This window comes from Pristis pectinata, chromosome 17 (genome assembly GCF_009764475.1).
Source record: "Pristis pectinata isolate sPriPec2 chromosome 17, sPriPec2.1.pri, whole genome shotgun sequence".
In the NCBI taxonomy this organism is placed as follows: domain Eukaryota; kingdom Metazoa; phylum Chordata; class Chondrichthyes; order Rhinopristiformes; family Pristidae; genus Pristis; species Pristis pectinata.
In genome coordinates this window covers 24729833-24756999 of record NC_067421.1, presented here as the reverse complement: position 1 = coordinate 24756999, position 27167 = coordinate 24729833, and the positions used below count along the sequence as shown (strand labels likewise).

At 40.2% G+C, this 27167-nt stretch overlaps 2 protein-coding genes across 6 annotated transcripts in view; one reads left to right on the top strand and one right to left on the bottom strand.

Annotated features, from left to right (window-relative positions):
• anapc5 (anaphase promoting complex subunit 5) overlaps positions 1 to 16043 on the bottom strand; it is a 30737-nt gene extending 14694 nt beyond the window's left edge. The window contains exons 1-11 of one of the 3 annotated variants that reach the window (XM_052032444.1): positions 16023 to 16043; positions 11615 to 11854; positions 11122 to 11486; positions 10965 to 11044; positions 7648 to 7757; positions 6513 to 6717; positions 3470 to 3536; positions 3029 to 3130; positions 2305 to 2495; positions 952 to 1033; positions 689 to 781 (exon numbers count right to left, since the gene is read on the bottom strand). In XM_052032444.1, coding sequence (XP_051888404.1) covers positions 689 to 781; positions 952 to 1033; positions 2305 to 2495; positions 3029 to 3130; positions 3470 to 3536; positions 6513 to 6717; positions 7648 to 7757; positions 10965 to 11044; positions 11122 to 11334 — 1143 coding nt within the window. In that variant the 5' untranslated portion in view covers positions 11335 to 11486; positions 11615 to 11854; positions 16023 to 16043. The other 2 variants (XM_052032447.1, XM_052032443.1) reach the window with 2 other exon arrangements.
• A 102-nt stretch (positions 16044 to 16145) lies between these two features.
• Positions 16146 to 27167, top strand: part of LOC127579659 (E3 ubiquitin-protein ligase RNF34-like) — a 32395-nt gene continuing 21373 nt past the window's right edge. For 2 of the 3 annotated variants that reach the window (XM_052032605.1, XM_052032603.1), the window contains exon 1: positions 16146 to 16303. In XM_052032605.1, coding sequence (XP_051888565.1) covers positions 16298 to 16303 — 6 coding nt within the window. In that variant the 5' untranslated portion in view covers positions 16146 to 16297. Of the gene's footprint in view, positions 16304 to 22506; positions 22601 to 27167 lie in introns of all 3 variants that reach the window. The other variant, XM_052032604.1, reaches the window with a different exon arrangement.

Sequence of the window (27167 nt, the reverse complement as noted above, 5' to 3'; positions counted from 1 at the left end):
CTTTTGTGTTAATTTCAGCTCAAAATAAATACGAACGTTATTAGCTTCAAACAACAAACTGCTGACCCAGCAGGTCAGGCAGCATTTATGGAGGCAGAGGGATGAGCAGAGGTCCTGATGTGGGGTCCTTACCTGGAACATTGACCATCCCTCTGCCTCCAGAGATGCTGCCTGACCCGCTGAGTTCCTCCAGCAGTTTGTTATCTACTTCAGATTACGTCATCTGCATTCTCCTGTTAACTTAATTAGCTTTCCTAATTGCAGTACTTGCACACCTGTCTTTTATAAGTAATGCACTAGGACACTTTGCTCCCTCTGCATCTCGTCTCTTACCATCTAGATAATAGGCCTTCATTTTTCCAGACAAAATGGTCAATTTCATATTTTCTCACATTATACAAAATGACCCTTCAGCCAATCTTCTATCCGTGTCAAAATGTTACCTCCTACGTCAGGATATTATATTCTATGAATGTTATACTATATTCTACTCAACTTTCAGGTTTGCGAGCACAGAACAAACATCTGCAAATCTTTTAAATGTACCTTCAGTTTCATTACATGGTTCCAGTAACAGACTGCAATTTTTATTAAAAATTATACCTTGAAATGGAAAACTACAGTCATTTTCTTAACCTTCTACATAGAATGTTGGAAATATTTTACTTTACAAATAATATTTACTTACAGGTAAACCAAGTTGCCCAGCCTTTTTCACAGAGTGCTCAACAAGAACTGCATTATCTGATCCCTTCATCTGTTCCAATATGTAAAGCCAACTCTAGAATCAAAGTCACAATACGCATCAAACTTGCATTGCACTTAAGATACCAACATTCAGTAAATAAAACTCTTCCAGCACAGAACTGCTATTTATTCAGTCAACAGATTATATTACATTGTAGGCTATGTAGAAGGACACTTTCTTCTTCAACCAACCACCTCTCTTACCAAGCAATGCTGTAGGCAAACATGATCACTGGATTCTTGGGCAATGCGAATAGCTTCCTGTAAAGCATATTGGGCCTGTTCACTAAAGAAACAACAAAGAAACAACAAATACGAAATCAAGGAAGGAAAACTACTTAGATGATATAAAATATCTGAGATCTTTGTAGTTCAGTGTCAACTTGAAATAAATTATTACATCTATTCACAGTGCCAATACCTTCTCTACTGGCTCAACAAGTGTTATACAGTTTGTCATTATCAGAACGGAATTAAAGAGAAAATGCTGGAACTACTCAGGTCGGGCATCTTCTGTGGAGAGAGAAACAGTTAACAATTCAGACCAATGACCTTTCATCAGAACTGAGGAAAGTTGGAAATGCAGCAGAAGAATAATGTTGGAGTTGACGAAGCATAAATTCTAATAGGGTGGAGACGAGTAGAAGCTTAATGACAAGTAGTAGTGGTACCGTTTGTGGTGATACGTCTGGAAGAGGCATAAACAAATGAAAGTCTGAAATACCAGAGAGAATGAAAACCCAAATGCTAGAAATGTGAGCTATGTGATTGGAATGGCCGATCATCTGAAATTGCTAAATTCCTTTTTAGCCTTGGCAACTAACATGTGCCATGTCAAAAGATGAGGTGCTGTTTCACAAGCTTATGTTAAGCTAAATTGGAATAGCTTAGAAGCCCAAAGATCCTATTGAAATAGAAAACTAAAATGATAGGCAACTGTAAGCACAGGTTCACCCTTCCAAATCTCATCTTCTGACAACACATTACAGTCTTCAGGACCCAGCAATGAATTCAACAATTTCCCAAAGGCACTCATTCACTCTTGTATTTCACACTTCCAGCATTGTTTCCTTCCCTTTATAACCCAACTCTATTTTCGTCTTTCAGACTTTATTTGCCTCCTCCTAGCAACAAACCCTTCAAGTCATTAACAGTGGTTTGCAGACAGAAATTTTAATTCCATCTCTTCTCCACATATACTGTCTAGCCTGCTGAGTATTTCAAGCATTTACAATATTTTGATTTTGGATCTTTAGCACACAATATATTAATAGCTCAATAATGCTTTAACCACTTAACGCATATGCATCAGAAAATGTACTGATTACCACTGAATGAAATATTTAAAGTGGAGCTGAAGTGGTTATGCTATTGCTGTAAACACTACTGTAAACTTTGTGGGTGTTCCGTACCTCAACAGTCACATACTGCTTTATACACTTTAATGGCACCAATCTTCATTAATTTCAAAATATTAGAACCTAGTTTTTGCACTGATATTAAAACATTTCCATTGTGCATTACAACTAGACACAAAGTAGAATGCAAAATACTTACTGATGGCCAAACCTACAGTTCAGAGCAGCAAGATTTAGGGCTGCATATCGTAAACTTCGTCCAAACCCATCCTCTCCACTGCTTTTGCTGTCACTGCCAGTAAGAATTAGCCGATCAAAATAGTGAAGGAGGCTGTGCATTGCACTGAAGTAGTCTTGTACCCTGAGACTATTTAAATAGCTCAAATAATGCTGAAATTACAAAATATTAAAACATTATAGTTGTTTTAATTTCTTTGAAATATTTGAATGACAGCATGCTAATTTTTCAATTTAACAAGAACAAGTTTCAGAATTTATCAAAGTGGAAGGGTCAGGGGCATGGTGAGCATCTAGTTAAAGTGTAATAGCCACAAACCAGAATTAATTTCAATTCAAATTACTGCTACAATGGAGAACAGAGTTTGTTTAGAAAATTAACAAGTATAGTTAATCAAGATGGAAAGTAAAAGAATTAGCAACAATTCTTGGGAAGAGAAATGAAACTTAAGAAGAAATTGATTAAGTTATTCTGCATAACAATTATTAAAATGTCACAGTTACAGAATTTTGAAAATACATTCACCCACCTTAATTCCATCATCAGTACTATGCCCTTACCATTCAAAAGATGATCCTAGGTCAACATTTACTTAGCAGTATTAGTGATGGATTCTTGTGTAAATCCCTTACACAGAAATTATAAAAGAAGAATTTAAATTAGGTACATTGATTAGAATACTTACAGCTTCCGAAAAATCAGGATTAAATTTGAGTAGGTTATTCAATTCTTTCTGGAGAGCAGCTGGCGAAAGAGCCTTGTTTTCATTATTTTTCAACAATGATGCCTATAAAATATTAAAATCAACTTTTATTATTTCGGACAAGCAAAGCTGGTAAACTTAGCAACTGTGATAATATTAGAATTAGCTTACTTATTTTATTCTACACAAACAGGACTTAATTCGACAAGCTTATCCCACTAAAAGAACCACAAAGTCTGTATCAATCATTAACTTGTACCAAAGGATCCAAAGAAGTTTGCCAGACAGACCAGAAAAATCCAAAGCTTGTTGCCTGGCCTGTTGCACCTTGAGAGACATCCAGGAAAGCTATTTTCACTCATGAATAGTTCAAAGCAAAACCATCAGCATCTTCAAAAGAGGATTAAATACAAAATACTATACCTGTTGAGCAAGGAAATATTCAGCTTGTTTCTGGGATAAAGGTCCTCTGTCACTAATTTCATCATCTCTGTTAAACAGCATCACAGCATCAACAACGTTATGTTAAAAATCTTTGAAAAACTACAGTTTTAAACAAAACTGAGTTTATTACTTAAATTTTCTCCACCCATTTCATCAGTTGCAGCTGCTGAAGTTAACATTCACATACCCATAGTAGCAAAGTAACAAGTTGTAAACTACTTCTCTAAAAACTAGAAGCATTTCATGACATAGCAGCAATTATTAGCAGTGCCCGAAAGGCAAGTGTTACGGACTAGGTTACTATTGGTGAATGTCCCTTTAAGACAGAGCATAGTGGTGTGTGTGTGTGTGGCATGGTTACGTCAACAGAAGATAAAGTACGTAATGATGTTTTTGAAGCAGTCAGTCGGAATCAGTCAGAGGAGGGAGGGAGGGAGGGAGAGAGAGAGAGACCAGCTTGCTCGTCTCTATCGATGGATGAAAAACAATAACTGTGTCTGTTACTACAATCCACGTATGGATTTTTGGAGTAATCCAGTGGAGTCCACTTTGTCTTTAACCTGCAGAGGGAAACAGGTATTTGTGTGGATGGCCATGAATCGGATGCTTTTTGGGGTGGCAGATACTTCGGAACAAAGCAGTGGAGTTCACTTTGTTGTTGACCTGTAGAAGGAAACAGGTATTTGTGTAGATGGCCACGATTCGAGAGCCTTTCGGGGTGAGGAAGATGCGGTGGAGTAGTCACTGCTGAGTAGACACTGAGGTGTTGTATGAGTTCCAAAGTTATATAGAAGTAAAGTTTCCCATCTGGATTTCGTAATATCTCTATTTTCTCTCTACGTTTTGTCTTCAGTCAACAGTGGCTGTTGAAGAAGCCTTTGCTCACGTTGCACCTTACGGCTTGCTGAACTGAACTTTAAGAACCATTCCTGGACTTGGAGTTTGAAAATTTGCCACACACACACACACTACGAGTTTAGTTTTTGGGGTTAATGTTTAAGATTTAACATTTTTACTTCCAACATTTTTACTCTTTTTTTCTTATTATCATAAGTAGTTATTAATAAAGTAGTTTTTAACACTGATACATGACTCGGTGTGTTTCTTTTGTTGCTGGTTTGTAAAACAAGGCAGGGATGACTTAAAAATAAAGAGATTCCCTTAGTATCATTTCAGCATGTACCCAACTACAGAGTGAGAAAACATTGTAGCTTAATAACAACATCAGATGCTTAATTAATGCAAGTAAGTTTTTCACTGCACCCGTGCATAAACGTACTTGTGCACATGACAATAAACTCGACTTTGACTTTAATTGGATCAATGCAAATAAAATGCAATTTCAAAGAATTTAACAAAATGGGAAACTTTACTTCTATATAACTGATCAAACATGACATAGCATCCTTGTCTCAAGCAAAAATTATATTTCACTGTTTGCATCTGCCACAATTTAGTGTTTCCCTTAAAAGTATTGTAACTTTCCACTAAGTTAAAGGACTAAGAGTAATGAAGATTGAAGGATAAGGATAGTCAAAAAATTAAATCCACAGATCAATGAACAAGAGAGTACAGAAAGGACATACACAATTAAGAGCAGCAGTAGGAGCTCCAGAAAAGTGGAAGAACAAAAGCAGTCAGCAGACCTGGGAAATGCAAAAATAATTCAGCTCCATGTAGGCAGTGCCAGAAATGCTGGGATATTGATCTACAGCAAAAAACTGAATAGTATGATTTTTTAAAAAAATCATTGAGTATTTAGTAAGTTAATCATATTTAAACATTGTTCTGACAAGAGAGTAATTACAGCAGCATGGGACTTACAGCAACTAACTACATTTTTTCGTGAAGAAATCCAGATGTGCACACTCAACCTCTCCCACCCATCAAGATTAAAACAAAACTCAACGGAACACTAAAAAATGGTTTAAGTGTAGTGTTCAATTATTGATGTAGCTTAAAACAAGTCAGATGCAATTGGGACTTGCTAACAATATTCAATTAATTTATTTTTGATGTCATGTACAATAATTTAAATATAGATAATCTTAGTTCCCTCATGCTCTAAAATTATAAATAAGGACCTCTCAAGAACATACTTCAATCTACATTTTCTTCAGCCTTCTTTTTCACTACATTTCTCCTCACTGTAATGTGAATAATGTAAAAATAAATTCTTTTGGAAGTATACTTAAGTAAATCTTGGCTTAGCAATTACAGTCCACAAAGACTTCCATAAAAAGATGCAAATGAGCTAATCTGCAAGATGTAGATAGATATTTGATCTCAAAACAAATTTTGAACTGCAATTAACTTTTTATAAAATGTTCTAAGAGGAATGCTCCAGATCACTAAAATATATGACAAGGTTCAAATAATCAGACTGAATGAGAACTATGGTATTTGGAGAGGAAAATTACAACAATTTATATTTTATTGACTTTAAAATCGTTGTGCATAACTTATCATCAAATAATGTTTCTAAATTGTAAAGTAAAAGATAAGTGGGTGGTTTTGAAACATGACTTTTTTAAAAAAAATGGAAAATTGCATTTTGGGTGTCTGAAGTCATTGGCAATTGGTGAATAAACAGCAACTTTGTTTCAAGTTCCATGGTGGCAAAAGAGCCAAGGTTCAGCAGTAAAATGTTGTCATAATAATCAGCTGCCATTAAATTTTTTTTGGCTTAGGTACCTTTAGGACAGCATCAAGTACTCAAACAACTGTTGGCATCATTTTCCACGGATTGTCTTAAATCAAATAAATCTTCATTACTTCCCACTAAATGGATTGTGAAAACTCTCAATCTGTTACACCCAAATCACCTGAACATCTTCCCAAGTAGAGTACTGATACGCAAGGATTCAAAAGACTCAAAACTATGTTAAAAATGTTAACCAAGTTGAAATATTGACAGATAAAGAAAAACACGATAAAGAATACTTTTCACTAAAAAGTTCTCCACCAAAGTTTCATTCCATTTAAGCAATTAGCAAGGAATGTTAATACTATAAGATCTTACCTTAATGGAAATTCTAATTCCTCTTTTTCCATTTTTCCTTCAAGATCTAAAGAGGTTAATTCCATATCTGTATCTTCTGTTTCTGCAGATCTTGATGACATCTTTTCGTAGCTTTGATAATATTGTTGTAAAGCTGTGTAAAGCTTATAAACCTGACTGAAGGACAGTTTGTTGTAAGCTAGGATCATGTGCCGCAGGAACAGACCTGCAGGAACATTACAAATTAGTTATCCACTGACTCAAACCTATTTTCAAACTGTAGCCTTGGACACAAGATAATTACTATAGAACATAATTTAGAGTTATTAACTGTAATGATTAGCTTTTTTTTACCATATGTAATAAGATTCCTGGCTCCAAATTGGAAGGTTATGGGTTCAGCTTTCAATCCAGATGGTTCTAGCAAGCAGTGATGAGAGTTCAAGTAATTGAATACTGGGCTGATGACTAGGGCAAAGTAACCTGATTTGACTTTCCCCTCACTATCAAGCAAAATTGAATCTGTTACAATTGAAAGCACATTGAAATGGGATGCATTATGTGCCACCAAGCATGGAGGAAACATATGTAAATTATCCTATTGTATAACAATTATTTTCTTGAATGAGAACTTTATTTCAGCCAACTGCTCTTATCCCTCATCAATATCAAGCTTTTCCATAAACTGGACAAAAGAGACTATAGGGCCAAACAAAAAACTAAAATGAAAAAATGATAGGTTGTCCAAACAAAATAGCAATGTTCCAATTACATTGTAATTCAACATCCACCACAAACCTAGTACATGAAATGCACCAAGAAACAGAGAAATTGTGATGGTAAATGCCTTTAAGTCAGGAAGAATTCACTGGCTTGTTTTGCAACTGGAGACATGGATAGGTGAATGGAGGAGCTTGAACATAGTGGCTCAACAAATACAAGTTTATATGGTAAGCGATACTTGGCTGAAGAATGGCAACAGATGCTTGCAAACTCATCAACCAACAATTTCTCTCCACAATGGCAAATAGTTGAAACTGTGTATCAATAACCTGAAATTATGTAGTATTCTGCAACTTACACAAAAATCTAGACCACATGACACCGGTGACCATAAAGTTAAGAAATATTTCAGCCAACTATTAAAACTTTATACCTATGACACTTGTCTTGTGAACTGCTGGTTCAGTACCATTGAAAACATGCTGTAGGGAAAAAAAGAAGTTTTCCATGTCTTTCAACTCTCCTTCAGCCATCAACTTCACTCTGAGAAAGGCAAGTTATGAAAATATTATTTAAATGCATTTTGCAATAAAAAAATAAATACACATTTTTCAATACAATTATCTTTAGTTTTGAAAAATACTGCAATTTCCTGGTGGTGGTTGAAGGGACTTATTAAGGCTGGAGGCCTGTGAGCAGTGGTGTTCCGCAGGGATCTGTACTGGGACCTCTGATGTTTGTGATGTACATAAATGACCTGGAGGAGTGTGTTGATGGGTGGGTTAGTAAGTTTGCAGACAATACCAAGATTGGTGGAGTTGTGAACAGTGTAGAAGACTAGCGACGGATACAGTGTGATATAGATCAGTTGCAGATGTGGGCAGAGAAATGGCAGATGGAGTTTAACCTGGATAAATGTGAGGTGTTGCTCCTTGGTAGGACTAATGTCAAGACCAAGTACACTCTTAATAGCAAGACCCTTAACAGTATTGAAGAGCAGAGAGACCTTGGGGTGCAAGTCCATGACTCATTGAAAATGGCTACACAGATAGTTAGGGTGGTTAAGGCGGCTTATGGAATGCTTGTTTCATTAATTGAGGTATTGAGTGTAGGAGTCAAAAAGTTATGATGCATCTCTATAAAATTCTGGTTAGGCCACACTTAGAGTATTGCATGCAATTCTGGTCACCTCACTATAGCAAGGATGTCGAGGCTTTAAAGAGGGTGCAGAGGAGGTTTCCTAGGATACTGCCTGGATTAGAGGGCATGTGCTCTCAGGAGAGGTTGAACAAACTTGGGCTCTTTTCCCTAGAGCAGCAGAGGCTGAGGGGTGATCTGTTGGAAGTGTATAAAATTATGAGGGGCATAGATATGGTGGACTCCACCATTATTGAGCAATCCAATACCAGAGGGCATGCATTTAAGGTGTGGGGGGGGGGGGTAGGTTCAGAACAGACATGAGGGGTACTTTTTGTTTTTTTTTTTACAGAGTGGTGGATGCCTGGAATGTGTTGCTGATAAGGTGGTGGAGGCAAATTCATTAGGGGCTTTTAAGAGTGGCTTGGATGGGCACATGAATGAGAGAAAAATAGAGCGATATGGGCATTATGTAGGTAGGAGGGATTAGCTCTGTTGGCACAACATTGTGGGCCAAAAGGCCTGTGCCGTACTGTTCTATGTTCTAATGTGGTTGTTTTTTTTTAATATTTAAGCCACATAACTTGAAGAGTGCACTTTGTCACATGGTCTCCCTACTAGTCTTTACTTAAGGGATGCAGGTGTCACTGGCAAGGTTAGAATTTATTTTCCATCCTATTAACCCTCAAGGTGGTTCTGATGAGCTACTATCTAGAACCACTGCAGCCACATGGTGCAAATATTGCTGCTGAGAAAGGAGTTCTAGGTATTGGTATATTATTGTCACTTGTACCAAGGTACAGTGAAAAACTTGTCTTACAAACCGATCGTATGGGTCAATTCATTACACAGTGCAGTTACATTGAGATAGTACAGAGTGCATTGATGTAGTACAGGTAAAAAACAATAACAGTACAGGGTAAAGTGTCACAGCTACAGAGAAAGTACAGTGCAATAAGGTGCAAGGTCACAACAAGTTAGATCATGAGGTCATAGTCCAGCTCATTGTATAAGGGAACCATTCAATAGTCTTAGCACAGTGGGGTAGAAGCTGTCCTTAAGTCTGGTGGTACGTACCCTCAGGCTCCTGTATCTTCTACCCGACGGAAGAGGAGAGAAGAGAGAATGTCCTGGGTCAGTGGGGGTCTTTGATTATGCTGGCTGCTACACCAAGACAACAAGAGGTAAAGACAGAGTCCAAGGAGGGGAGACTGGTGTCCGTGATGCGCTGGGCTGTGTCCACAACTCTCTGCAGCTTCTTGCGGTCCTGGGCAGAGCAGTTGCCGTACCAAGCCGTGATACATCCAGATAGGATGTTTTCTATGGTGCATCGGTAAAAGTTGGTGAGAGTCAAAGGGGACAAACCAAATTTCTTTAGCCTCCTGAAGAAGTAGAGGCACTGGTGAGCTTTCTTGGCCGTGGCATATACATGATTTGACCAGGACAGGCTGTTGGTGATGTTCGCTCCCAGGAACTTGAAACTGTCAACTCTCTCGACCTCAGCACCATTGATTTGGACAGGTGCATGTACACTGCCCCCTTTCCTGAAGTCAATGACTAGCTCTTTTGTTTTGTTGACATTGAGGGAAAGGTTGTTGTCATGACAGCATTCCACTAAGCTATCTCCTTCCTGTACTCCGACTCATCGCTGTTGGAGATACAGCCTACAACGGTGGTATCATCTGCAAACTTGTGGATGGAGTTAGAGCAGAATCTGGCCACAGTTGTGAGTGTATAGGGAGTAGAGGGCTGAGGACGCAGCCTTGTGGGGCACCAGTGTTGAGAATAATCACGCCGGAGGTATTGCTGCCTATCCTCACTGATTGCGGTCTGTTTGTTAGAAAGTCAAGGATCCAGTTACAGAGGGAGGTGTTGAGTCCTAGGTCTCGGAGTTTGGTGACAAGCTTGCTTGGAATTATTGTATTGAAGGAAGAGCTGTAGTCAATAAACAATAGTCTAATGTATGTGTCTTTACTGCCCAGATGCTCCAGAGCTGAGTGTAGGGCCTCAATGAAGGAACAATACATTTTCAAGTTAGGACTGTGTGCAACTTCCTTATGAGATAGGAGGTGGCAATTTCAGCCCACTGAGTCTTTACTGGCTCAGAGCAATCCTTTTCCCTTGCTAATTTTCCCTGTAACCTATTCTCACCACTTTCCCATGAACCTCAGGTAAACGAACCTTCAGAGATGTTGGCTTTCTTTCAGTCTCAACTGATGCTGCCCAACCTGCTGGGTAGTTTCAGCATTTTCTTTTTGTTATACTCTACATCTTAATGTCAATGTTTGTTCCAAATGTTCAATGTACAGGAGTACTAATTTATTGGGTATAGGAGGGAAGTTTGTGATACTTGCAGGGAGTTTCCTTACCCATTTGACCCAATTTCATGAGACTTCACAGAATCAGGAGTTAGCACTGAGAACTCCTAGGGCAACAATATCTATTGCAGCACCTCTTACAGAGCATTTTCCAAACACACCAATTATTTTCATCAACTGGCATTAGTCACATTTCTGCAATTCAGACTATATCGTTGTTCCATACAGTTAGAATATCCTGCAATTCTTTAATTCCTCACGGATTTGCACAAGTATATATTAGAGATGAATTTACCTTGTACAGACAGAACTTGCTAATTTAGGGCAGCATTCTCCAATAGTCTTCAACAATTGAAATAATGTCATGTCTGGACCCTAAATCGAAAGTACATATATATGTTTAATAAATAAAACAGACGGCGAATTAATTCATTACCAAGAGGTACCCTCACCTGCAGCAACGGTAAATTCAATTTATTCATGTGGAGACGTCTCGTTTCAACCTCAGGTGTTCCTTGTCCCTTACAAGTGGCCATTTCGTGCAACAAAACCAGGATTGAGATCTTGTGAGGGGTAACCCAGTCTTTGATTCCAAAAATGTTTGCGTGAACCACGCCGTTCGCCATCATAGGATTAAAAAACATACTCTCGTGAACACTGGCCATAGTAACAGATGGAACTGAATACTGAAGCGAGGACAGAAAGCAATCAAGTCCAACTCAAGTTGTCCAGCGTCGCACTAGGCCTCATGGAAGGTGTCCATAGAAAAGAGCTTCCATTTCTCAAGGGCATTTCCCATTAATAAACAGGCAACATCCTGTTACAAAACGTTAACGTATATCAGTTACAATCTTCCATGTTCTATCTTGCAATTTACAAAAACGCCGGACGCGGACAAATCTGCCGCGCCACAAGGCAACCACCACCCATCGGCGGCAAGCTCACCAATCGATGCACGATCGAAACGACAGCTCGACTCGCTCGGTTAGCCGACTTCAAGCTGCCTGATCTATCACCAAGCTCATGACTGCAACCGGGGAGTTCGAGTCTGCTGCAGGTGTGGCAGAGTATACGCATGCGCTCCGAATACGTACGTGGAACTTTGCACTAAAGGTTCGCTTAAATATAAATGAAAACGAATTAAATAGAAGATTTGCAGATATTGCTCAGTAGATTAGACGACATCTATGCAAAGAGAAAGAACCTTTGTCAGAACTTTTTTTTATTCCAAAATACACTTTATTCGTAATAAAAGACAAACTATATACAATTATAAAACAGTGCAAGCCTTTACATGCTTGTACAGATCAATCATTAGTGTCACCATTTCATATAAAAAACACAGCACTGATGCCACTTGTGTGGCTCTCTGGGGGCTACCCAGTCCCGTATATTTAAGGGGCTTTCTCGCCTGACCCCACCCCTCCCTCTCCAGTGGCAGAACCCTAAACTGTAGTCCTTCCCCACCAAGCCCTTGGGACAGGGAGAAAACACGTTTCTAGTTGATAGATTAATGTGGGCAGTTAAAGAGAGAGAAAATAAAGGGTCATGTAAGACACTGAAATGTAAATAAAGAGCTGTAGGAAATACCCAGCTGATCGAACAGTCTCAATGGAGTTAGAAAAGCTAGGTTAACATTACGGATAGATGTCAACAGCTCAGAGGATCTCTCCTGGGCCCAATACATTAATGCAATCATGAAGAAGGCACACCAGCAGCTCTATGTCATTGGGAGTTTGGGGAGATTTGGTATGTCACCAAAGACTCAAGCAAATTTCTATATATGTATGGTGAGGAGCATTCTGACTGGTTGCATTACAGCCTGGTATAAAGGCTCAAATGCACAGGATCACAAGAGGCTGCAGAAGGTTGTAGACTCAGCCAGCTCCATCACGGTCACAACACTCCCCACCATCAAGGGCATCTTCAAGAGGTGGTGCATCAAGAGGGTGGCATCCATCAATAAGGACCCTCACCATCCAAGACATGCTCTCTTGTTAATACCATCAGGGAGGAGGTAGAGGAGCCTGAAGACCCACAGTCAATGATTTAGGAACAGCTTCTTCCTCTCTGCCATCAGATTTCTGAATGGTCCATGAACCCATGAACACTACTTTGTTATTCCTTCTTTTTCTGCCCTATGGGCTTTTCTCTTTGGAGAGAAGGAGGATGAGAGGTGACTTGATAGACATGTACAAGATGATAAGAGGCACAGATTGAGTGGACAGTCAGAGACTTTTCCCAGTGTGACAATGGCTAACACGAGGGGACATAATTTTAAGGTGATTGGAGGAAGGTATAAGGGGGATGTCAGGGGTAAGTTTTTTCACACAGAGAGTGGTGGGTGCATGGAACGCACTGCCGGTAGAGGTTGTAGGGGAAGATACATTAGGGACATTTAAGACACTCTTAGATAGAGACATGAATGATAGAAAAATAAGGGGCTATGTGGGAGGGAAGGGTTAGATAGATCTTAGAGCAGGATAAAATTTTGGCACAACATTGTGGGCCGAAGGGCCTGTACTGTGCTGTAGTGTTCTATATCTATTATTTTCTTCTGTAATTTATAGTAATTTCACGTCTTTGCACTGTACTGCTGCCGCAAAACAACAAATTTCATGACATATAATACAGTGATAATAAACCTGATTCTGGTCTAATAGCCAATGTTCAAAGCTAGGAACTAAATATTACATGGAAATTTGACATTTAGGAGGACAACTGTTACGGATTAGGTTACTATTTGGTGAATGTCTCTTTAAGACATAGTACAGTTGTGTGTGTGTGTGTGTGTGTGTGTGGTGTTATTACGACAACAACAGGAGATAACCATGTGCTGACATTTTGGTTCAGTCAGAGAGACGGAGAGAGAGGAGAAAGAGAGACACTGAATGCTGGTCTCTGTATCAATGGATGAAAAACAATAACTGTGTCTGTTACTACAATCCACGTATGGATTTTTGGAATAATTCAGTGGAGTCCACTTTGTTGTTGACCTGTAGAAGGAAACAGGTATTTGTGTGGATGGCCATGTCTCGAATGCCTTTTGGGGTGGCAGATACTTCGGAACAAAGCAGTGGAGATCATCAGTGACTGAGGTGTCGTATGGGTTCCATTATGGAACATTTGGATTTCATAATGTCTCTGTTTTCTCTCTACATTTTCTCTTCAGTAAACAGTGGTTTTGCAAAAGCCTTTGCGCACATTTCACCTTATGGCTTGCTGAACTGAAGTTTGAGAACTATTCCTGGACTTGGAGTTTGGGAATTTGCCACACACACACTTCGGGTTTAGTTTTAGGGTTAATGTTTAATATCTAACATCTTTACTTCTAACATTCTAACATTTTTACTTTTTTTTCTTATTATCATTAGTAGTTATTAATAAAATAGTTTCTAACACTTATACATGACTCGGTGTGTTTCTTTTGTTGCTGGTACGTAACACAAGCAACAAGGAAAAGTGTGTGGAACAGCATTATTAAAAAGGAAAGAGATTAGTGCAGTGGTGAGAAATGATCTTGGTTAACAGATCAATTAATAATTAGTTTATTATTGGTACATGTACCGAAATACAGTGAAAAACTTTGTTTGGCACACCATCCATTCGGATCATTTTAAAACATCAGTACATTGAGGTAGTACAAGGAAAAAGCAATAACAGAATGCAGAATATAGTGTTACAGTTACAGAGAAAGTGAAGTGCAGATAAGGTGCAAGGGCCATGATGGAGTTGATTGTGATGTCAAGAGTTCATCTTTATCGTACAAGAGGTCTATTCAATGGTCTTGTAACAGTGGGATAGAAACTGTCCTTGAGCCTGGTGGTGTGTGTTTTGAAGCTTTTGTATCTTCCGCCTGATGGAAGGTGGGAGAAGAGAGAATGTCTGGGGTGGGAGGGGTCTTTGATTATGTTGGATGCTTTTCCAAGGGAACGGAAAGTGCAGAGTCCAAGGAGGGGAGGCTGGCTTTCGCTACGGACTGTCCACGACTCTGCAACTCTGTAATTTCTTGTGGTCTCGGGCAGAGCAGTTGCCATACCAAGCTGTGATGTATCCAGATAGGATACTTTCTGTGGTGCATCTATAAAAATTGGTGAGGGTCAATGGGGACATGCTGAATTTCCTTAATCTTCTGAGGAAGTAGAGGCATTGGTGTGCTTTCTTGGTCACAGTGTCTGCGTGGTTGGACCAGGACAAGCTATTGGTGATGTTCCAGTAGGAACTTGAAGCTCTCAACTATCTCCACCCTGCTTCCAGAAGTCAATGACCAGCCCTTTTGTTTTGCTGACATTGAGAGAAAGGCTGTTGTTATGACACCATGTCAGAAGGCTCTCTACCTCCTTCCTCTATCATGATGTAGAAATGAGAATTATTTTGGATTAAGCTCAGGAAAATTGGTAGGAGTTATTTCTAGGCTATCAAATAGCAGTTGTAATATTTGGCATGGCATAAATGATGAAATTAAAGGTAGGGTAGCACAGCTAATATAGTAATTTTTTAAGACTTTAACCTACATGTAGACCAGATGAATCAAATTTGCTGTAAGAATACTATCTAATCCAAAGAAATTTAGGTTTTCATATAAATAGATAATTGAAACAAAACTTCCTAATTAATCTTTGGTTTTTGACCTCTTCTATTTTGAAGCAGCAACAATATTGTGAAATCGACAAATACTTAAAGATTTCCACATATCAATAGTTTGACCCAAATTTTGTAGTTAATGTCAACAGTTGGCTCTTCCTCTACACATTACAGTACAGCAATCTTCAAATGAATCAAGGAATTCATCGTACTCACGTGAGCTAGGAGTATATACAAATTTAATCTTGCAGTAGAATACACCTAGGATGTTATCCTTGTATGAATTGAAATTTTAATAATTAAGATAATACTACTAAATCCTTAAAAAACGATTTTTTTAAATATTTAGGTTCTAATTTCTTATGGATTTTAAAATACAAATAAATTAACTTTTGGAAAGTTTAGTTTGAATGTTTCAGGTTATATCGTGATAACGTACAATCCAGTTTTTATTTAATGCTATTTAAAATTCCTTCCCATCGAATTATTTTATGTGATAAGCTGCTCAATCAGCTTGATGAGATTATGACTGCCTATCACCACCCTCAGACATTCTTGACAAAGATTTTTGTGGGGCGCTTTCTCTGACGACTGTGTCAGCGCCATTGTTTTGCGCCAGATTCAAGCAGAAGAACACGGTTGAAAAATTACAATTTACCAACAAGATGGGCACATCGGATTGAGATAATTTAACTTAATTTGCAAAGCAGAATAACCCTAACGGTCTGCTGCCATATTGAGACGTTAATATTTCTTCCAGACACTTCACCTTTTCCCCTTCGAACAACGGACGCAGAGCCGGCCCTCACTCGACGTCGCGTCACTTCCTGTGCGCTGCAGCTCTCCCTGCCGATTGGCTGGTGTGAAGGTCAATCAGGTGCTGTCCTGCCCCTCCCCCCCGTGCCTGGCTCCGAGCGAGCGCTGCAGCAGGAGCTGGTGTCAGTTTAACGGACACCGAGCTCGAGCTCCCTGAAAGCTGCCGGTAGTGGCGGCGGGACCGACATGTTGCTGTAGCTTCTGGACCGGGGAGGCACAAGAACTGTCATGAAGGTACGTGTCTGGCTGACGTTTTACGGTTGCCGTGCTGTTGTGGGAGCCGGCCGTTGTTTCCTGTGGCCGTGTTGGACATTAACTACTGTCACGGGGCAACTTGTGCGCAGATAGTAGAAGGAAGGTCTTGATGTCGTTTAGAGGCAGAGGGAAAATCCAGCAGCATTCTTTAATCGCTGAATTGGAGATCATGGGCGGAGAAAATAAAAGTGGGTGGTGGCTGTACTTCAATTTTGAAATATAGATTAAATGAAGCGTGTTATGTCTTAAGTTATTAGAAGGAATGGCGGGAGAGGGAGGAGTCTTTACATTCAGTTTTAGGCCTGGGATTTTTCTCTGGTTTCTACAGAAGCCATACGTGTCCCAGGAAACTGTACAAATGTAAAGCTTTCGATCTGTGGTCAGCTTCCCATCTCCACCGCCCCCCTCCCCCCAAAACAAAGGAAACGGGCTAGCATTCACTGCGCTCGAATCCAGAAAAAAAAGGGATTTGTGAGAATGGAAGAGTAAATAATGTGGGATGTTGATGACTATTTTCTGACATATACAAGGTAGTCAACTAATGGCTGTATATGTCTTTTTCTGTGGAATAACTTAATGATAGCGATCGCCATGTATGCACGTATGGCCCTCAAAATGTATTTCAATTGTGGTATTCTCAACTGCAAAGACTTTTCAAGTTTATTACGGTTAATTCCTTTGTGAATAATACAAGCGAACTGTTAAAATTGTTGTCTCCAATAATTAGTGACTCAATGCAAACAAGGTACTCAAATAAAATTAGATTTAATTAGTATATTTCTGAATATTCTTAAACTGAATCCTTTTCATACAGGGTGTAAAGATCGGAATTTGGTCAGAAAGATGTTTGGTTTAGACAAATATGTCTAATATCTAGTTCATATGAACTTTTGTCTTTTTGGCAGTTACTTTCAGCACGTAGAATATTGCTGTTTTAAAATATTAGAATTGACTATTATTAACTTTTCTGGTCACATAATGTAAGAGATCAGACATTAACATCCCACACTGTTACTTTTTAGCCTAGTGATAAAGCATTCTGTATATCTACATTGCAGAATGGAAGTTTATGTATGAAGAATCTGTTACAAGTGAATGTGTTTCTAACACATGTCCATCTTGAATCTGTGTCTCAGAATCATTAAACTGGAGACACTCCAAAACAAAAAAGAGGGAGGAGGAGTGTAAGGACAGCTTGCTCCTGACCTTGGTCGTACCTCCAGGAAGAGCAGAGTGGGAATGTAGAGAGTAAAGTGAGCTTGTGAAAAGCAAATTAGGATCCACATATCTAGTGGCAATGCGTGTATACTACCTGCAAAAACAAGTGTAAAGACTGTTGGATGGATAGGCAGTGTGCACAAAAAGTGAGGGGTACTGTGTTATCTATGGGGAAATTTCATAATTAAGGATGGATAATTGGCATTCTCAGCAGGATCAAGAGGCCCCATTGAATGCTGCCCATCTGGTGGCAGATGAGGAAAGTACTAAATTGTCACGAAGTCAAAGAATTGTACAGCAAAAAAATAGACCCCTCAGCCAATGTGATGCTAATCCTGTTTGCCTACGTTAGGCCCATATCCCTCTACTCCTTTCCTATCCAATACTTGTCCAAATACCTTGTAAACACTGTAATTGTATCTACCTCTACCACTTCTTCTGCAGCTTGTTCCATTACAACTACCACTCTGTGTGGGAAATCTTGCCCTTCAGATCTCCTTTAAATTTCTCCCCCCTCACCTTAAACCTATGCCTTCTAGTTTTAGACTTCACCACCCGAGGAAAAAGACTGACCATTTACCCTATTTATGCCCCTCATAATTTTATAAGTTTCTATAAGGTCACCCTTCAACCTCCTACATTCCAGTGAGTATAAACCTGGCCTATCCAATGTCCCCTTATAACTATAGTCCTCTATTCCAGGCAATATCATGGTGAATCGCTTCTGTCCTCTTTCTAATGATACCACACAATATTCCAACTGTGGCCTGACCAATGTTTTGTACAGTTACAACATGATACCCCAATTATTGCACTCAGTGCCTTGGACTGTAAAGGCAAACATGCTGAATGCCGCCTTCACTACGCTGTCCACCTGTGTCACCGTTTTCGGGGAGCCATGGACTTGCATCCCAAAGTCCCTCTGTATATCAACTCTCCTAAGGTCCCTGTTATTTACTCTATATGTCCTATTAGAATTCAACTTCACAAAATCAAAAGGGGAGGAGCTAAATGCTAGGCCTGCTAGTAGGAAAAATAGAGAAAAGGACTGTAGATGCTGGAATCTAGATGAAAAATACTATCCTGCTGGCAGCATCCATGGAGAAAAGCAGGCGGTCAACATTTCAGGTCAGGACCCTTTTTCAAGACTGAAGATGAGAAAAGGGGAAGCCCAATATATAGGAGGGAAAAGCAGAGCAGTGATAGGTGGACAAAAGAGGGGAGGTGGGGTAGGCACAAGGTGGTGATAGGTAGATGCAGGTAAGAGATGGTGATAGGCAGATGCAGGGGAGAGGAGATCCACCAGGGGATGGGTCATAGGTAAGGAGAGAGAGGGGGGGAAAAAAAGAGGCTAGGAAAGGGAAGAAGAGAAGAAGCATGGTGGAGGAGGGGGTTAAGGGAGAATTCAATGTTACACAGAGGAAGGAAGGTCACATGGCTGTGGAATAGAGTCTGAGTGAGCACATGGTTGAGGAGCCAGAGAGCAGCCCAACGTGAAACATTGACCATCTGTTTTTCTCCATGGATGTTGCCTGGCCTGCTGAGTTCCTCCAGCATCATCATATTTTTCATCTAGATTCCAGCATCTGCAGTCCTTTGTTTCTTTAGTATTACTGCTCCACTGTGAAGCCTCTTAAAGGATGCCCATTTTGAATAAGTTTTCTTTCTCTCTTCATGGGAGCTTTGTGAGTCCCTCTCACTGCTCCACCTCTGTGATCTCTGCTCTCTGGCTCCTCGACTCAGACTTGGTTCCACAGCCATGTGACCTTCTTCGCTCTGCATAACATTGAATTCTCCCACTTTAGGTAACCACCCCACCCCCACCTTCTCCACAACCATCTCCACCATGTTTCTTCTCTTCTTCCCTTTCCTAGCCTCTTTCTCATCTCTCTCCTTAACTTTGACCCATCCCCCAGTGGATCTGCTCTCCCCTCCTCCCCTGCACCTGCCTATCACTGTCTCTTACCTGCATCTGCCTATCACCACCTTGTGCCCACCCTGCCTCCCCTCTTTTGTCCACCTATCACTGCTCTGCTTTTCCCTCCTATATATTGGGCTTCCCCCTTTCCTACCTTCAGTCCTGAAGAAGGTCCTGACCCGAAACGTTGACCACCTGCTTTTCTCCATGAATGCTGCCTGGCCTGCTGAGTTCCTCCAGCATCATCAGGTTTTGGTAGGAAAAATAACTTGCTTGAATATTTAGGAGAGAGGAGTTGTAAGCAGTTATGGTGATCTTTTATGACCAGCAATCCATATTCATACAGCACAGAAATATGCCCATTGGTCCAACATGTCCATACTGACCAGCAAGCACCCATGCAAACTAATCTCATTTAGCAGCACTTGGTCCATAGCCTTTTATGCCTTGACTATTCAAGTGCCCAATGGGTACTTGAATGTTGTGAGAGATTCTGCCTTCACCATCCACTCGGGCAATATGGGAAAGAGGAGTCTAGAAGTACTGTTTAGAGAGCTATGAGGTGACGAATTAAATGAAAGAACAGAACTTGTGGATTTAGCACCTGACCTTCCTTTAAATTGGCACAGGGAGAAACAGATTAGGACATGGGTACCCAACTGAAGAAATGACATGGGAAAGAATGTTTCCAGTTTATGAGAGACTGCCGCCATTACTGGGATAGGCAGACATTTTGGAGTGGGTTCCAAATTAATGCAACTGAAACTGAGGTCTTGGTGAAAAGGATAAATAGTGTTGTCATAAGGACTTGTAAATGGGAGGGAAAGGAAGGTTTAGTAATTGTCCTTAAATGAAAGTGAAACATGAAGACTGGAAGTTACTTAATAAGTACTTGTTAAGGGAAAAACTGAAGGATGTAAAGCTGTTAAATGGAAAGCATGAATAAAAATTCTCAGGAATAAGACATTGTAGAAGGAAAATTTAGAGTGGGCAGCTGGGAACATAGTTTACAATATAGAAGGAGGTCATTTGGTCCATCATTTCTGTACCAGTTCCATGTAAAAGCAATCAAACAAGTTCCACTCCCCTGTCTTTCCCCATAGCCCTGAATTTATTTAGATTTCAAATACTTATCTTTTGGAATTCTACAATTGAATCTGCCTCCACTGCTATCCTTGGCAGAGCAATCCAGACTATAACCATTCACTGTATTTTTAAAAAAAGTGTTTTATCCTCTTAGTTCTCTTTGCTTCCCTGTGTCTCGTCTGTCATTGTTTTAAATACCCTTGTCAGGTTCCCACACCATCTTGATTCCGAAACTTCAGCTTCTCCAGTGTATCCACATAATTAAAGCCCCTTATCCCTCAGATTGCTTTGGTAAATCTCTTCTGCCCCCTCTGTAACCTTTACACTTTTCTTAAAATGTGATGGCCAGAAATAAAAACAATACAGGTCCTCCCCAGGTTTCTTATGGCCAGCCCATACTTACCAGTAGGATGGATTTGCCAGCTGCTGTGGGGCTGTGGGTATCTTCTGCTGGGTGGGAATGGGGCATTTCCGCATGTCTGCTTCACCTGCTGCTTGCCAGCGCCTAGGTCGCTACAGTTGGGAGCTGGGAGTGCTGCGTAGACTTGCTAATTCACTTACTGAGTCTGTGAGGCTGGCTGGCAGCCGCTCTTCCCACACCTGCTCGTACTCCTGTTACAGCTGTTTCTGTTGTCCTCTCCTACATGCTGTTTTTGTTCATTTCTGACTCAAATGATTCAGGTTATGAACAGATCTCAGGAAAGGAACCCTGTCATAACCTGAATCTGCCTGTACTCCAGTTGTGCCAGTACTTGGGTCTTTTAAAGGTTCATTGTAACTTTCCTTCTATGTTTGTTTATAAAGTCTGGAATCCTGTATGCTTTTTATTTGAATTACTTTTGGAAAACCATGCACATGTGTACACCCCTGTATCTCTCTGATCTCTTGTGCTCTTTGGTTTATATTGCCTCCTAATTCATCCTACCAAAATATAACATTTCATATTTCATAGTATTCAATTTCATCTGCCACCTATCTTAGCTGGTCACTGACTTCGGGAAAGGGGGCGGTGTACATGCACCTGTCTACATGAATAGTGCTGAGGTCAAGAGGGTTGAGAGCTTCAAGTTCCTCGGAGTGAACATCAACAACAGCCTGTCCTGGTCAAATCACGTAGATGCCACGGCCAAGAAAGCTCACTAGTGCCTCTACTTCCTCAGGAGGCTAAGGAAATTTGGTTTGTCCCCTTTGACTCTCACCAACTTTTACCGATGCACCATAGAAAGCATCCTATCTGGATGTATCACAGCTTGGTACGGCAACTGCTCTGCCCAGGACCGCAAGAAGCTGCAGAGAGTTGTGGACACAGCCCAGCACATCACGGACACCAGCCTCCCCTTCTTGGGCTCTGTCTTTACCTCTTGTTGTCTTGGTGAAGCAGTCAGCATAATCAAAGACCCCACCCACCCACGACATTCTCTCTTCTCTCCTCTTCCATCGGGTAGAAGATACAGGTGCCTGAGGGCACATACCACCAGACTTAGGGACAGCTTCTACCCCACTGTGCTAAGACTGGTTCCCTTATACAATGAGATGAACTATGACTTCACAATCTACTTTGTTGTGACCTTGCACCTTATTGCACTGCACTTTCTCTGTAGCTATGATACTTCACTCTGAACTATTATTGTTTTTACTTGTACTACATCAATGCACTCTGTACTAACCCAATGTAACTGCACTGTGTAATGAACTGACCAGTATGATTGGTATGCAAGACAAGTTTTTCACTGTACCTCGGTACAAGTGACAATAATAGACCAATACCAATATCTATATCTTGAAATATGTTACCATCCTTACAGTTCACTAAATTTTTAAATGTTTCTGACGTTGAGGTATTTAAAATTTTGAATATACAATTAAAACCAAAGTTAACTAAAACACAGAAACCCTTAAAACCAAGAATATTAAAGCAAAATAAAACAAAAAAAAACTGCCTTCTCTTTTTGGAGTCTAGAACGTATAATCCTTGAAGGAGGATCATGTAGGCCGGTGGAGAATCCCAGCAAGACTGGACAATATTGTTGGACATTGTGGAATCGAATGGCATGGTGAATTGACAGATTTTGATATGTAGTCTATCAGCAAGTCCTGGTCTCTTAAGTGTGTACACGCAAGCCATGGATAACTCTAGATTGAAATAAAAACAAAGTGCTGGAAACACTCGGGACGGATCTCTGACATGAAGCATTAAATGTTTCTCTCTTTGCACATTGCATCGCTTGAATGTTTCCAGTGTTTCTGTTTTTATTTGGATATCTGGCATCTGTAGTTTTTTTTGATTTCTTTGTGTCCAATTTGAGACGTTGAAAGCCAGTGGCTCCATATAATCAATTAGAATGAAATATATACTAATGTAGCCTTGCATAGGGCTATCCCACTTCTTATTTGTGGAAACAGTGAAAATTCAGACAATCTGTGCTTTGTTGAGGTACTCCTTTGCAAGGCTACATGGAGGCAAATGTCTGATTTAAGTATAATGTTACACAACAAGTTAAATGAGTTCTGTCCTTGATAATAAATGATATGATTTTTGTTTCTCCCAAGTGGAAGATCTTTCAACTGAAAGGGGAGGTGAAGGTAACTGAACAAGTATGATAACTGTATTGTAAAGTTGAGACATGATTCTCAAATGTCATGTATTTATTATTATTCAAGACCGAGACCGAAAAACACTTTAACCTTGACTATTACTTTCATGTTTTCCTGGATTATTTGATAGATTCAATGAACACTCAATGCATTTAGCCTGCCTTTGCAAAATTCCATTCATCCATGAAGTATTTTCAGAAGCAGTATATTATGGAATAGGTATTTGTTGCAAGACGGCATTGTATTGTTACTAGGCCTATGAAAATGTAACCCCGTGTTTAAAAAAAAATCATGCAATGCAAAAATTCTCATGAAAGACAAAATGAAATGCAGGGCTTCACTGGCACTTGAACCAAATTTTAGAAATGCTTGGAGGCAGGGATTGCCTCAAATACAAAAGAATTTGACTTTTGGTACTGGTGATTCTATGTCAGGGGACTATTTTTGATTAGCGCTCAAATTGGAAAAAGTTTCCAAAGTCGTCTTGAAGCATTTTTTGTGGCTTGTCATTTTGTCTCATCTCTGAGCAAAGTGGGGTTTTCTTGACTTGCACTAAGTATAGAAGCTTCTGGAATGTAAAACCAGATTAGAAACAAAACTTTCAAGTAAATCAATCTATTAGCAAACTTTAGTTGTTGAATTTAGTAGTTAAATATCCTATTACACTTGCCTTTTATACAGTTGTATAGTACTGGGTACAGTGCCAAAAAATGCTAGCTTTTGGTAGATGATTAAAGGTCCCATGATCTATCCTAAAAACCTGTCTGTTTTTTGAAAAGCATGATCAATAATTGAAATTGCTCTGAATACCTTGGCACCTCTAGCCACTTTGTGCTTCTTTTTTCCTGAACTTTACTTTTCCTCTATAATAGGTGAGACATTTTGCAACCATCTCTGTTCCATTTCCTATATTTCTGTTCTCACTCCCACTCCTCCCATCCAGAGCAAGGGAAGTGCACCCTTGCCTTCCACCCAACCAGCCTCCACAGTAGATGGATTATCCTCCATATTTTCTGCCACTTCCAATGTGATGCTACCACCACCATATATCTCTTTCTCCCCTCTGCTTTCAGCATTCTGAAGGGACTATTCTTTCTATGGCTCCCTGGTTCATAAATCCATCTCCATCAACATGCACTCCCCTTCCCATGGTCCTTTCCCATGTAATTGCAGGAGATAGATTACCTGACCTTTTATCTGTATCCACCATTCTGGGAGCCAAGCATTCCTCCAGGTGAACCAGTGATTCACTAGTTGTACTAATGCTTTAATGCACATACAATTGGAGTGGATGATATAGTCTCCCTTACATTGGTGAAACAGATTGCAGATTATGTGACTGCTTTGTTGAGAGTACAAGGGTGATCCAGAGCTTCCAGTTATCTGTCACTTTAATTCTCCATCCTACTTCCCCTCTGAATCTATTTTTGGCTTCTTCCACTCTTATAAAGAAGCCCAAGATAAGCTCGGGAACAGCATTTTACCTCCTGGCTAGGCATGTTACAGCTCTTAGGATTTAATGCTGAATTTGACAATTTCAGATAACCAGCCTTTCGAATTTGTATCGGATTAGGCTCGTTCTAATGAAAAGGTCATCAATCTGTAACAATGCAGATATTCCAGCATGTTTCTGCTAGAATGTAGGGCAAAACTGGCAGGATTAGAGAATCTTGGATGACGAGGGATATTGAGGCACTGGTCAGGATAAAGAAAGAGGATATGTTAGGAAAAGGCAGCTGGGATCAAACAAATTCCTTGACAAATATAAGAGATGTACACTTATGAGGAGAATCAGGAGGGTAGAAAGAGGATATGTGATAGCTTTAGCAAATAAAGTACAGGAGAATTTTAAGAGATTGTACAAGTATATTAAAAGGGTAACTAGGGAGAGAATAGGTCTTCTATGTGTGGGGTCATAGGGGATGGGCGAGGTGTTAAATGAATAGTTGTCATCTGTATTTACAGTGGAGCATGTCATGAAGACTAAGGGAAATGAATAGAGATATATTGGAATGTATCCTTATAGCAAAAGAGGAAGTGCAATCTTAAAGCATATTGAGGTGGATAAATCCCTGTAGCTTGATCAAGTGTATCCCAGGACAGGGAAGCTAGAGAAGAAATTGCAGGGGGCATGTCAGAGATGCTTGCATTTTCTTTAGCCATGAATGAGGTACTGGAAGATTAGAAGGTGATTGATGTCGTGCCTTTATTTAAGAAGGGCTGCAAAGACAAGCTAGCTAACTACAGGCTGGTGAGCCTAACATCAGTGGTGGGAAAATTACAGGAGGGGATCCTGAGGAACAGAATCTACCAGCACTTGGAAAAGGAAGGGCTGATTAGGAATAGTCAACATGGCTTTGTGCATGGGAGATCATGTCTCATGAATTTGACTGAGTTTTTTGAAGAAGTAACCAATAAGGTTGATGAGGGCATGGTGGTAGACATGGCCTATATGGACTTCAGTAAGGCCTTTGATAAGGTTCCACATGGTAGGCTGCTATGGAAAGGTAGATCGCATGGGATCCAGGGAGAACTAGCTAATTGGATATATAATTGGCTTGATGGTAAGACGTAGAGGGTGATGGTGGAAGGTTGTTTTTCAGATTGGAGGCTGAGGACAAGTGATGTTCCCCAGGGATTGGTGTTCAGCCCATTGCCATTTGTCATCTATATTAATGATTTGGATGAGAATGGTTAGTAAGTTTTCTGATGGTTATCAGGATTTACAGAGGGATCTTGATCAACAGGGTAAGTGGACTGAGGAATTGCAGATGGAGTTTAATTCGGATAAATGCAAGATGTTGCATTTTGGAAAGACAAATCAGGGTAGGACTTCCCCAGTCAATGGTAGGACTGGGGAGTGTTGTAGGACAGAGGGATCAAGGAGTACAAGTACATGGTTCCCTGGAAGTGGCGTCACAGGTAGACAGGGTGCTGAAGAAGACTTTTGGTATGCTAGCTTTCATCAGTCAGGGCACTTGAGTATAGAAGCTGGGATGTTAAGTTGCAGTTGTACAGGATATTGGTAAGGCTGCATTTGGAATATTAGAATTGGTTTATTATTGTCACTTGTACTGAGGTACAGTGGAAAAACTTGTCTTGCATTCCGTTTATTCAGATCAATTCATTACACAGTGCATTGAGGTAGTACAAGGCAAAACAATACAGAATGCAGAGTAAAGTGTCACAGCTACAGAAAAAGTGTAGTGCAAGTAGACAATAAGTTGCATGGTCATAACGAGGTAGATTGAGTTCAAGAGTCCATCTTATCATACCAGGAAACTGTTCAATAGTCTTATAACAGTGGGATGGAAGCTGTCCTTGAGCCTGGTGGTATGTGCTTTCAGGCTTTTGTATCTTCTGCCTGATGGGAGAGGGGAGAACAGAGAATGTCCTGGGTGGGTGGGGTCTTTGATTATGCTGGCTCCTTCACCAAGGCAGTGAGAAGTATAGACAGAGTCAGTGGAGGGGAGGCTGGTTTCTGTGATTTGCTGAGCTGTGTCCATAACTCTGCAATTACTTGTGGTTCCAGGCAGAGCAGTTGCCATACCAAGCCATGATGCATCCCAATAGGATGTTTTCTATGGTGGGATTGTGTTCCATTTTAGTCACCCTGCTATAGGAAAGATGCCATTAAGCTGGAAAGTGTGCAGAGGGGATTCACAAAGTGTTGCTGGCACTTGAGGGACTGAGTTACAGAGAGAGGTTGAGCAGATTGGGACTGTTCTCCTTGGAGCATAGGAGAATTAGGGGTGATGTTATTGAGTTGTATGAAATCATGAAGAGCATAGGTCAATGTGCAGTCTTTTTCCCAGGTTGGGGAATCAAGAATGCGAGGGCATAGGTTTAAGGTGAGAGGAGGGAGATTTAATGGGAACCTGAGGAGCAACTTTTTCACCCAAAGAGTGGTCAGCATATGGAATGAGCTGCCCGAGGAAGTGGTTGAGGCAGGTACGTTAACATTATTTAAGAAGTACTTGGACAGGCACATGGATAGGAAAGGTTTAGAGGGATATGGGCCAAACA